This window comes from Ranitomeya variabilis, chromosome 2 (assembly GCF_051348905.1).
Source record: "Ranitomeya variabilis isolate aRanVar5 chromosome 2, aRanVar5.hap1, whole genome shotgun sequence".
Taxonomy (NCBI): Eukaryota; Metazoa; Chordata; class Amphibia; order Anura; family Dendrobatidae; genus Ranitomeya; species Ranitomeya variabilis.
The window spans coordinates 94,541,198-94,554,843 of record NC_135233.1 but is presented as its reverse complement, the minus strand read 5'-3'; the positions used below and the strand labels follow the sequence as shown (position 1 = coordinate 94,554,843).

General features: G+C 43.7%; 1 protein-coding gene across 2 annotated transcripts in view; it reads right to left on the bottom strand.

Annotated features, from left to right (window-relative positions):
* USP34 (ubiquitin specific peptidase 34) overlaps window positions 1-13,646 on the bottom strand; it is a 260,330-nt gene that overhangs the window by 112,386 nt on the left and 134,298 nt on the right. For both annotated transcript variants that reach the window (XM_077282722.1, XM_077282723.1), the window contains one exon: window positions 10,137-10,237. In XM_077282722.1, the coding sequence (XP_077138837.1) occupies window positions 10,137-10,237 (101 nt within the window). The remainder of the gene's footprint in view (window positions 1-10,136; window positions 10,238-13,646) is intronic.

Genomic DNA, 13,646 nt, shown 5'->3' with positions numbered 1-13,646 from the left:
CCGGGTGGCGAGCATGGTATAGCATTGGTATATGGTCTCCATCCTGTCATGTGCTGCTTCATCCTGCGCCCCCATCCTGTCATGTGCTGCTCCATCCTGGGCCCCCATCCTGTCATGGGTCATTCCATGTCAAGTGAACCAATGATTTTTACCACTATATTTTTAATTCTTTTGAGATTTTGTTATTTGGTAATAGTGTGTCAGAGAATGCAAAATGTGAAGAAAAAAATTCTAGATTTTTTTTTTTATTTTTTATTGATTTTCAAAGTTCGGAAAAAGTGCGAATTTCAGTGTTGCCTGCCTTTACATTTCTCCCCATAACTCAGGCTAGAAAAGAGATAGAGAAACAAAATAAACACTATTCTACTCAGAACTGTACAGGCTTTCACCAGATATGTCACAAGAGTATCTTTGATAATATTTTACCTATGCGAACGCAAGCGCAAAACTTTAAAACGCATTTCCGGAAAAACGTTTAATTTAAAAATTTCAAAAACTGCACATGTGCCTGCTATGCTCCTATTCACATTTACCAAAATACAAGATGGGATCATGATGGGATCATATTTTAAAAAATAAAACTATTACAGTGTCAGTTCAAAAATCTTGATTTCAGATCTGCTCAGCTTGTGGTCTAACAGTGTGGGGTCTATATTTACCAAATAATCCATGATTGCTAGATATTACTATATTATTTTATTATGTTACCACTTAGAAGCAGGAGAGGACAGAGGAGAAGCTTTGTTAGGGCCCAACCTGAGAATGACCAGGGGTAGACGGTGACTGCAGAGCAGATGACCGGCCGGCAGCTCGGGCCTCCACAGACCGTATTCCCACCAAATCTGAACACCCAGGCAACTCCTCAAATGGAGGGAGAAAAATATTCTTACCATCCAGTCCATGTATTGTACAAACCAGGACTACGGGGAGGAGGAGAGTTTGTTATAACATCGGTTACAGGAAGCAGAACCCATCACAGGGACTCAGCAATACCGGACTGTCATCCCATGTAGTGGAAATAAAGACAGTGACGTCCATGACGTGGTAGAAGGCGGCACAAGATTGTCAATGGATGACACAACTGGTGATGTGACCTGTGAATATGATCGGCGCTGACGGCTACTGGACTCTCCAAACATTGTGAAAATGAAGACGTAGAAGTGACTTTTCTGCACCTTCTGGTCCAGCGCCATCCTTTGTGTATCCAAGAAAATCAGACATTGTAAGGCTGCCGTCACACTAGCAGTATTTGGTCAGTATTTTACATCAGTATTCCTCAGCCAAAACCAGGAGTGGAACAATTAGAGGGAAAGTATAATAGAAACATATGCACCACTTCTGCATTTATCACCCACTCCTGGTTTTGGCTTACAAATACTGATGTAAAATACTGACCAAATACTGCTAGTGTGACGGCAGCCTAAAAGTGAACAAAAACCAGATATAACTCAGGTGGAGCCGAACACCATGACCGGCCGCACATACTCTGACACAGAAGGAAACGGCCATTGCTAGTGAGCGCTTATGGACAAGATGACATTTCATCCACTAGAAGGGACACATTGATGATAGAAGGCCAGTGTAACAACCTACTATTAATTGTTTGATTAGTTCATATTTTATAGTACGAGGATTTAACTACTGGACTATTCTTCTTAAACACTTCAGAAATGACAGGTTTAGTGATATAGTAGAAAAAAAATTGTTCCATGTATAAATAGGTGGTAGAAATATTGGTTCTTTTAATTTTGTTTTTAACATATAATTAGGATCAGACTGTATTTAGAAAACCACACTTGAGGATGTGATCACCTTTTATCTTTTGGCTTGTTCAATGAATTCAGGTTGAAAATGCTGAGCAAGTTGTTATGATGATTAAGGGCTGTCCCACACGTCCAGATAATTCCGGTACCGGAAACAATCGGTACCGGAATTATCCGTGTCCGTGTGCCCCTACGTTTCTTGTGTACATCAGTGTGTCACACTTGCGGCACACGTGTGCCGCCCGTGTGCCCACTGGGTACCACACGCACCGTGCTGGGTACCACACGTACCAGCATCTGGTGCTGAAGCTGCGATTCATATCTTCTCTCCAGCAGCGTTTGCTGCAGAGAAGATATGAATAATAGTGTCTAAAATAAAGATCTATGTGTCCGCCGCCCTCCCACCCCCTGTGCGCGCCCCCCCCCCCCCCCCCCGCTGGTCAGAAAATACTTACTCGCCTCCCTCGCTGCTTCCTGGTGTGGCCGCGGCTTCTAGTGTATGCGGTCACGTGGGGCCGCTCATTTACACTCATGAATAGGCGGCTCCACCCCTATTGGAGGTGGAGCCACATATTCATGAGTGTAATCGGCGGCCCCACGTGACTGCATACAGTAGAGAAGCCGCGGCCAGACCAGGAAAAAGCTACAGCCAACGAGGGAGCGGGTGAGTATTTTCAGGACAGCGGGGGGGGCGCACAGGGGGTGGGGGGGCGGCGGACACATAGATCTGTCTTTTAAACACTATTATTCATATCTTCTCTGCAGCAAACGCTGCTGGAGAGAAGATATGAATCGCGGCTTCAGCACCATGTGGGGGGGACAGCGCTTACTGTAGCGCTGTCTCCTGCACGCACACGGACCCCAGACAGAGAATGTCTGTGTGAGGTCCGTGTTTTACACGGACCCATTGACTTTAATGGGTCCGTGTAATACGTGCGCTCCCACGAACACTGACATGTCTCCGTGTTTGGCACACGGAGACACGGTCCGCAAAAAATCAATGACATCTGCACAGATGCATTGATTTTAATGGTTCTACGTGTGTCAGTGTCTCCGGTACGTGAGGAAACTGTCACCTCACGTACTGGAGACACTGACGTGTGAAACCAGCCTAAGATGTATTTATTCTGGCACTTCAGTAGTTGTTTTTTGTGTTTCTTTATTGTTACATATAAATGTTGAATGCAATAAGTTGTAATTTGAAAAGAAAAAAGGAAGAAACTCACACAAACATAAAATCAGATGATTCAAGGCTTAAAAAAAAATACAAATGTGATAGATCCCAAGTTAAATCCCTGTACAAATATAAACAAGGACACAAGTAACACACGTGCATGTTTTCACAATTTTAAAACATACGTTTTTTTCAGAATTGCGCATCAAAATTTTTAATTTGATTTCTCCAAAACAAAATATAAAGAAACATAGTCTTGTGACATATCAAATGAAAGTCGGTACCGTTCTGAGAAAAATGATGCCTCTCCCACCTCTATATCTTAATTCTAGCCCGAGATATGATAAAAAATGTAAAGCCATACCAGGCCAAAATCCATGCTTTTTCAAAACTTTAAAAATCTGTAAAAAATTAACTGATGAAGAAAAAAATTCTAAACTTTTAATTTGTAATTAACTAAAGTTGTACTTCATAAAAACAAAAAATAAAAAAAATCTAAAGGCGTAAGGTAAAAAAAATATTCATATTTGGATCACTTGATATGGAATGACCCTCATGTGCTGCTCCATCCGGCGTCCCCATCCTGTCATGTGCTGCTCCATCCTGAGTCCCCATCCTATCATGTGCTGCTCCATCCTGCATCCCCATCCTGTCATGTGCTCCCATCCAGCACCCCCATCCTGTCATGTGTGCGCCCCCATTCTGTCATGAGCTGCACCCATTCTGCCTATTCCTGTTTCCATTCTGCCATATGTTGCTCCCATCTTTCTCTCTCCGGCTCTACTGCCCGAGGGCGGCTGTGCCGAGTGCGTGGCGGTGCTGAGTGCGGGCGGCTGTGCGTGGCGGTGCTGAGTGCGGGCGGCTGTGCGTGGCAGTGCTGAGTGCGGGCGGCTGTGCGTGGCGGTGCTGAGTGCGGGCGGCTGTGCGTGGCGGTGCTGAGTGCAGGCGGCTGTGCGTGGCGGTGCTGAGTGCGGGCGGCTGTGCGTGGCGGTGCTGAGTGCAGGCGCCTGTGCGTGGCGGTGCTGAGTGCAGGCGCCTGTGCGTGGCGGTGCTGAGTGCGAGCGGCTGTGCGTGGCTGTGGTGAGTGCGGGCGGCTGTGCGTGGCTGTGCTGGGCGCCGAGTGCTGGGGGCCTGAGCAGGCGGGGACATCGGCGCGCTGTGGGGGTAAGGTGCCGGAGTCGCCGCTAGCTCAGGCCCCCGGTACTTGCTATATTTACCTGTCCCCCGTTCCACTGCTGCGTGCCTCTCCTTCTTCCGGGTCCTCTGGCTGTGACTGTTCAGTCAGAGGGCGGCGCGCATTAAGCGCGTCATCGCGCCCTCTCACCTGAACGTCACAGGCAGAGGATGTGGAGGATGGAGCGGCTTGCATCGGTGGAACGGGACAGGTAAATATTGCATACTCACCCTCCTGGCTCGTCCCTGCTTCTCCGTTGGAGATCGCGGTGTGCGTTCAGTGCTTACGCACACCGCGATCTCCTGGGAGCGTCACTCTGTGGGGTCCAGACTGCGCCGCCGCTTGCGCAGTCTATAAAGGCTTTGGACAGAGTGACGCTCCCAGCGTTATATTATAGATAATGTTACAAGTTTGCTGGGGAAGACAACACTAAGGGTATGTGACAACCGTCAGGAACTGCCGTGGGTTTAACGCTACGTATTTATGCAATGTCAAACCAGAAGGGGCCTGCTGTGATAGCATAGTGGATGGGATTTCAGGAAATCCCATGCCCACTGTGTGTTCAGACACCTGCAGATCACCTGCGGAGACCGACATGCGGCGCATCTCTCCAGACCGCAGCATATCAATTTCACATGCGGATATACCAGTGTTTAATAGAAGGCAGCGCTTTGGAAGCAACGAACATACGCTGCGTCCACAGCGCTGCTAATTCCGGTTCATGGGCAACCGACCCAAAAGAATATTTTTATTTTTTTTTTAATGCTGCACATGGCGGTCCCTCAAAAGGGCTTCTGCAGTAGTGGACAACCCCTTTAACTATTGCAGACAAAGAAACGTCAGTAACAACATTAGGATATGATGCATATGACTCTGCATGGACCTTTTAGAAAATTATTGCAGACAGCAGCTGCGAGGAAAATGTGCAACTATAAGGCTATGTTCACATGTTGCTTTTTTAAGTGTTTTGTGTGTTTTTTGCAGTACCAGCAAAGTGAGATTTCAGAAAACTCATGCACACAGCTTGGTATTTTGTCCTCAGTATTTTGTGCAATACCTTGGTTTTTGCCTAATGTGGCATGTCACTGTGTTTTTTTAGCCTTTACCCAATGAAAGCAATGGGTAGTGCAAAAAATTCTGAAAAAAAAGCAGGTATCAGTTTTTCCTGCATTTTTAGTGCCAAAACCTGATGAAATAGAATCAGATGTTTTTTATGCACTAAACTATCAGTATGCACAAGAGACATATGCGCACCAAAAACGTAGGAAAAAATGCAAAACTAAGCAGAATCTGCTTTGTTTGAAGCAAGTTTCTTACTGCCAAGAGAGCAGGTTTTGCATGCTGAAAAAAAAAAAAAAAACGTATCAAAAATGCAACGTGTGAACATAGCCTAAAGCATGTGGAGCCGGCTGTCAGATAGCTGGACTCTTCAGAGACAGCAGAGATGATTTATTACAGTCTCTGCTTTCCTGACTGCTGTCTAAACAACGACAGACTAAGGCCTCTTTTACATTTCCGTCGATACGGGGCCGTCGCAAACCATCGGCCCGAAGGACGTTGTGCAAAATTGTGCACAACGTGGGCAGCGGATGCAGTTTTCCGACGCATCCGCTGCCCATTCTGAAGTCCGGGGAGGAGGGGGCGGAGTTCCGACCGCGCATGCGCGATCGGAAAAGGCGGATCCGACGGACGAAAAAACGTTCCCTTGAACGTTTTTTCATCACGACGGTCCACAAAAACACAACGCATCCATTGCACGACGGATGCGACGTGTGGCCATCCGTCGCAATCCGTCGTCAATAAAAGTCTACGGCAAAAAAAACCGCATCCTGCGGGCACATTTGCAGGATTCGTTTTTTTTCCAAAACGACGGATTGCGACAGATGGCAAAAAACGTAAGTGTGAAAGAGGCCTAAGGCTAAGTTCACACAGGACGTTTTTGCTGCGTATTTTTGCTGCTTTTTATGCTAATTTTCAGCTGCTTTTTAAAGTACCAGCAAAGCCAAAGAGATTTCAGAAATCTCATGCACACACATTGGTTTTCTGTTTGATCAGTATTTTGTGCTTTGCTGTGTTTTTTTGACATAGAGCATGTCACTTTTATCAGCGTTTTTGCTGCGTTTATTCACCCATTGACTTGATTGGGTGTTGAAAAAAAAAAAACACAGCAAAAACGCAGGTATCATTATTTGCTGCGTTTTTACTGCTGGAAATCCAAGGACATTAGCCTGGACAAAGCAAAAAAAACCGCACCAAATACGCGACAAAAAATGCACCAAAAACTCACCTAAACCTGCGTTTTTGACGCAGCTTCTCTCCTGCCAAGATGATCAGGTTTTGCTGCAGAAAAAAAAATACAGTTGTGGCCACAAGTATTGACACCCCTGCAATTCTGTCAGATAATACTCAGTTTCTTCCTGAAAATGATTGCAATCACAAATTCTTTGGTATTATCATCTTCATTTAATTTGTCTTAAATGAAAAAACACAAAAGAGAATGAAGCAAAAAGCAAAACATTGATCATTTCACACAAAACTCCAAAAATGGGCCAGACAAAAGTATTGGCACCCTCAGCCTAATACTTGGTTGCACAACCTTTAGCCAAAATAACTGCGACCAACCGCTTCCGGTAACCATCAATGAGTTTCTTACAATGCTCTGCAGGAATTTTAGACCATTATTCTTTAGCAAACTGCTCCAGGTCCCTGATATTTGAAGGATGCCTTCTCCAAACTGCCATTTTTAGATCTCTCCACAGGTGTTCTATGGGATTCAGGTCTGGACTCATTGCTGGCCACCTTAGAAGTTTCCAGTGCTTTCTCTCAAACCATTTTCTAGTGCTTTTTGAAGTGTGTTGTGGGCCATTGTCCTGCTGGAAGACCCATGACCCTCTGAGGGAGACCCAGCTTTCTCACACTGGGCCCTACATTATGCTGCAAAATTTGTTGGTAGTCTTCAGACTTCATAATGCCATGCACACGGTCAAGTAGTCCAGTGCCAGAGGCAGCAAAGCAACCCCAAAACATCAGGGAACCTCCGCCATGTTTGACTGTAGGGACCGTGTTCTTTTCTTTGAATGCCTTTTTTTTTTCTCCTGTAAACTCTATGTTGATGCCTTTGCCCAAAAAGCTCTACTTTTGTCTCATCTGACCAGAGAACATTCTTCCAAATTGTTTTAGGCTTTTTCAGGTAAGTTTTAGCAAACCCCAGCCTGGCTTTATGTCTCGGGGTAAGAAGTGGGGTCTTCCTGGGTCTCCTACCATACAGTCCCTTTTCATTCAGACGCCGACGTATAGTACGGGTTGACACTGTTGTACCCTCGGACTGCATGGCAGCTTGAACTTTTTTGGATGTTAGTCGAGGTTCTTTATCCAACATCCGCACAATCTTGCGTTGAAATCTCTTGTCAATTTTTCTTTTCCGTCCACATCTAGGGAGGTTAGCCACAGTGCCATGGGTTTTAAATTTCTTGATGACACTACGCACGGTAGACACAGGAACATTCAGGTCTTTGGAGATGGACTTGTAGCCTTGAGACAGCTCATGCTTCCTCACAATTTGGTTTCTCAAGTCCTCAGACAGTTCTTTGGTCTTCTTTCTTTTCTCCATGCTCAATGTGGTACACACAAGGACACAGGACAGAGGTTGAGTCAACTTTAATCCATGTCAACTGGCTGCAAGTGTGATTTAGTTATTGCCAACACCTGTTAGGTGCCACAGGTAAGTTACAGGTGCTGTTAATTACACAAATTAGAGAAGCATCACATGATTTTTCGAACAGTGCCAATACTTTTGTCCACCCCCTTTTTTATGTTTGGTCTGGAATTATATCCAATTTGGCTTTAGGACAATTCTTTTTGTGTTTTTTCATTTAAGACAAATTAAATGAAGATAATTACAAAGAATTTGTGTTTGCAATCATTTTCAGGAAGAAACTGAGTATTATCTGACAGAATTGCAGGGGTGTCAATACTTTTGGCCACAACTGTATGCAGCAAAAACGTCCTGTGTGAACTTACCCTAACACCGTGTATACAGTTTATAAAACAAACACTACTCCTTCTGTCCTAGTTAGGATTATGTGACTTTTGTGTGCAGAGAGATGTGCTGCTTGTTCTTAGGCCGAAGGCATGCATTTTTTTTCCTGTTCAAATTTTCCCCCGAAAATATAAATACAGTACAGACCAAAAGTTTGGACACACCTTCTCATTTAAAGATTTTTCTGTATTTTCATGACTATGAAAATTGTACATTCACACTGAAGGCATCAAAACTATGAATTAACACATGTGGAATTATATACTTAACAAAAAAGTGTGAAACAACTGAAATTACGTCTTATATTCTAGGTTCTGCAAAGTAGCCACCTTTTGCTTTGATGACTGCTTTGCACACTCTTGACATTCTCTTGATGAGCTTCAAGAGGTAGTCACCGAAAATGGTCTTCCAACAATCTTGAAGGAGTTCCCAGAGATGCTTAGCACTTGTTGGCCCTTTGCCTTCACTCTGCGGTCCAGCTCACCCCAAACCATCTCGATTGGGTTCAGGTCTGGACACTGTGGAGGCCAGGTCATCTGGCGTAGCACCCCATCACTCTCCTTCTTGGTCAAATAGCCCTTACACAGCCTGGAGGTGTGTTTGGGGTCATTGTGCTGTTGAAAAATAAAAGATGGTCCTACTAAACGCAAACCGAATGGAATAGCATGCTGCTGCAAGATGCTGTGGTAGCCATGCAGGTTCAGTATGCCTTCAATTTTGAATAAATCCCCAACAGTGTCACCAGCAAAGCACCCCCACACCTCCTCCTCCAAGCTTCACGGTGGGAATCAGGCATGTAGAGTCCACCCGTTCACCTTTTCTGCATCGCACAAACACACGGTGGTTGGAACCAAAGATCTCAAATTTGGACTCATCAGACCAAAGCACAGATTTCCACTGGTCTAATGTCCATTCCTTGTGTTCTTTAGCCCAAACAAGTCTCTTCTGCTTGTTGCCTGTTCTTAGCAGTGGTTTCCTAGCAGCTATTTTACCATGAAGGCCTGCTGCACTAAGTCTCCTCTTAACAGTTGTTGTAGAGATGTGTCTGCTGCTAGAACTGTGTGTGGCATTGACCTGGTCTCTAATCTGAGCTGCTGTTAACCTGTGATTTCTGAGGCTGGTGACTCGGATAAACTTATCCTCAGAAGGAGAGGTGACTCTTGGTCTTCCTTTCCTGGGCGGTCCTCATGTGAGTCAAGTCAGTTTCTTTGTAGCGCTTGATGGTTTTTGCAACTGCACTTGGGGACACTTTGAAAGTTTTCCCAACTTTTCGGACTGACTGGCCTTCATTTCTTAAAGTAATGATGGCCACTCGTTTTTCTTTACTTAGCTGCTTTTTTCTTGCCATAATACAAATTCTAACAGTCTATTCTGTAGGACTATCAGCTGTGTATCCACCAGACTTCTGCACAACACAACTGATGGTCTCAACACCATTTATAAGGCAAGAAATAGCACTTATTAAGCCTGACAGGGCACACCTGTGAAGTGAAAAAGCATTCCCGGTGACTACCTCTTGAAGCTCATCAAGAGAATGCCAAGAGTGTGCAAAGCAGTCATCAAAGCAAAAGGTGGCTACTTTGAAGAACCTAGAATATAAGACATATTTTCAGTTGTTTCACACTTTTTTGTTAAGTATATAATTCCACATGTGTTAATTCATAGTTTTGATGCCTTTAGTGTGAACTTACAATTTTCATAGTCATGAAAATACAGAAAAATCTTTAACGAGAAGGTGTGCCCAAACTTTTGGTCTGTACTGTATATCTATATCTCTATCTATCTCTATCTATATATCTATCTATATCTATCTATATTTATCTATATCTATTGTGTATAGAAGATGTGAATAACTAAAAAGGAACATTTTTCTAGGGCTATTAGGGAAGGGATGCCTTGAATTACGGAAGTTTAGGAAACACGGAATCACAATGGTGAATAATTAAAATGGCACCAGTAGAAATCCTCCCCTCTTCTCGGAAGTACCTGCATATCCTTAAATCCCAGCTCATGAAGAGTCTTCTCATCATAATCTGTTGTTAGTTCATGGCCTGATGAAATCATGCGAACTGGACCCATTAGGCCGCCTATTTTATGGAGGGGAAAAAAAACAACTATTTTTAAACACAAAGAAAATAACCAATGAAAATCCAAACATGACTTGCACTCAACCTGTCAAATTATTAGTGATGAGTGAGTGTACTCGTTGCTCGGGTTTTCCGGAGCACGCTCGGGTGGTCTCCGAGTATTTATGACTGCTCGAAGATTCAGCTTTCATCACAGCAGCTGAATGATTTACAGCTATTAGCCAGGCTGAGTACATGGGGGGTTTCCTTAGCAACCAGGCAACCACCACATGTACTCAGCCTGGCTAATAGCTGTAAATCATTCAGCTGCTGTGATAAAAGCTAAATCTCCGAGCACTAACAAATACTCGGAGGTCACCCGAGCGTGCTCCGGAAAACCTGAGCAACGAGTACACTCGCTCATCACTACAAATTATGCATATACTAGTAAATGAGAAACAACAGACATTTGGTAATTTTGTATATATTTTGCTTGAAAAAATATGTATATATTTTTTTTTTTACGTTTTGGAAAAGAAAACAATGAACACCAAAAAGTAGCCATAAAGACCCCAGTGTGAGCCATTGGGGTAGGTGAGGACATGGATCTAAAACCTTACCATGACTTGTGCAATGAATGAAAGCCAAGATGCCAGTGTGAACACAGCCCAATTCAAAAGTGAAACCAATCTGGCAGCGAGTGTCCCGTGTCTACAATGTAGCAATGACCAAACATTGACTGCTGTCCCAACATATGATTAATTGTTATTGCCAGTTATGGGATTTGAATTGATAATGCTCTCAAAACTTTCCATGATTTCCCTGGAAACAGACTGCTGGATGGTTTGACAGACTTAGGCCAGAGACACATTAGCGTATGACATGGGATGTGATATGGTAGTGACACTCGGCTCCTGCTCTGCTACGAGTGTGAGCCGAGTATCAGTGCTCCGCTACCATATCGTGGATTGGAAAATTGGGGGGGGGGGGGATCCAACTGAAGAAATTGCAAAAAAGTGCAATTCCACAACTGTTTTTTTTATCATGTTCACCAAATAAAAAAATACTGTCCTGCCATTATGATTCTCCATGTCATTAACCCCTTCACCCCCAAGGGTGGTTTGCACGTTAATGACCGGGCCAATTTTTACAATTCTGACCACTGTCCCTTTATGAGGTTATAACTCTGGAACGCTTCAACGGATCTTGGCAATTATGACATTGTTTTCTCGTGACATATTGTACTTCATGATAGTGGTAAAATTTCTTCGATATAACTTGCGTTTATTTGTGAAAAAAACGAATATTTGGCGAAAATTTTGAAAATTTCGCAATTTTCCAACTTTGAATTTTTATGCCCTTAAATCACAGACATATGTCACGAAAAATACTTAATAAGTAACATTTCCCACATGTCTACTTTACATCAGCACAATTTTGGAACCAAAATTTTTTTTTGTGACGGCGTTATAAGGGTTAAAAGTTGACCAGCAATTTCTCATTTTTACAACACCATTTTTTTTTTAGGGACCACATCTCATTTGAAGTCATTTTGAGGGGTATATATGATAGAAAATACCCAAGTGTGACACCATTCTAAAAACTGCACCCCTCAAGGTACTCAAAACCACTTTCAAGAAGTTTATTAACCCTTCAGGTGTTTCACAGGAATTTTTGGAATGTTTAAATAAAAATGAACATTTAACTTTTTTTCACACAAAATTTATTTCAGCTCCAATTTGTTTTATTTTACCAAGGGTAACAGGAGAAAATAGACCCCAAAATTTGTTGTACAATTTGTCCTGAGTACGCTGATAACCCATATGTGGGGGTAAACCACTGTTTGGGCGCATGGCAGAGCTCGGAAGGAAAGGAGCGCCATTTGACTTTTCAATGCAAAATTGACTGGAATTGAGATGGGACGCTATGTTGCATTTGGAGAGCCCCTGATGTGCCTAAACATTGAAATCCCCCACAAGTGACACCATTTTGGAAAGTAGACCCCTTAAGGAACTTATCTAGATGTGTGGTGAGCACTTTGACCCAACAAGTGCTTCACAGAAGTTTATAATGCAGAGCCGTAAAAATAAAAAATCATTTTTTCACAAAAATGATCTTTTCGCCCCCATTTTTTTATTTCCCCAAGGGTAAGAGAAGAAATTAGACCACAAAAGTTGTTGTGCAATTTGTCCTGAGTACGACGATACCCCATATGTGGGGGTAAACCACTGTTTGGGCGCATAGCAGAGCTCGGAAGGGAAGGAGCGCTATTTTACTTTTCAATGCAAAATTGACTGGAATTAAGATGGGATGCCATGTTGCGTTTGGAGAGCCCCTGATGTGCCTAAACATTAAAAACCCCCACAAGTGACACCATTTTGGAAAGTAGACCCCCTAAGGAACTTATCTAGATGTGTTTTGAGAGCTTTGAACCCCCAAGTGTTTCACTACAGTTTATAACGCAGAGCCGTGAAAATAAAAATTCTTTTTTTTTTTTTTTTTTTCACAAAAATGATTTTGGAGCCCCCAGTTTCGTATTTTCACAAGGGTATCAGGATAAATTGGACCCAAAAAGTTGTTGTCCAATTTGTCCTGAGTACGCTGATACCCCATATGTGGGGGAAAACCACTGTTTGGGCGCATGACAGAGCTCGGAAGGGAAGGAGCGCCATTTGGAATGCAGACTTAAATGGATTGGTCTGCAGGCGTCACGTTGCATTTGCAGAGCCCCTGATGTACCCAAACAGTACAAACCCCCCACAAGTGACCCCATATCGGAAACTAGACCCCCCAAGGAACTTATCTAGATGTGTTGTGAGAACTTTGAACCCCCAAGTGTTTCACTACAGTTTACAACGCAGAGCCGTGAAAATAAAAAATCTTTTTTTTCCCACCAAACTTATTTTTTGGCCCCCAGTTTTGTATTTTCCCAAGGGTAGCAGGAGAACTTGGACCCCAAAAGATGATGTCCAATTTGTCCTGAGTACGCTGATACCCCATATGTTGGGGTAAACCCCTGTTTGGGCACACGGGAGAGCTCTGAAGGGAAGGAGCACTGTTTTCCTTTTTCAACGCAGAATTGGCTGGAATTCAGATCGGATGCCATGTCCCGTTTGGAGAGCCCCTGATGTGCCTAAACAGTGGAAACCCCCCAATTATAACTGAAACCCTAATCCAAACACACCCCTTACCCTAATCCCAACAGTAACCCTAACCACTCCTCTAACCCAGACACACCCAACCCTATTCCCAACCGTAAATGTAATCCAAACCCTAACCCTATCTTTAGCCCCAACCCTAACTGTAGCCCCAACCCTAGCCCCAACCCTAGCAATAACCCTAGCCCTATCACTAGCCCTAACACTAGCCGTAACACTAGCCCCAACCCTAGCCCCAACCCTAGCCCCAACCCTAGCCCTAACCCTAGCCC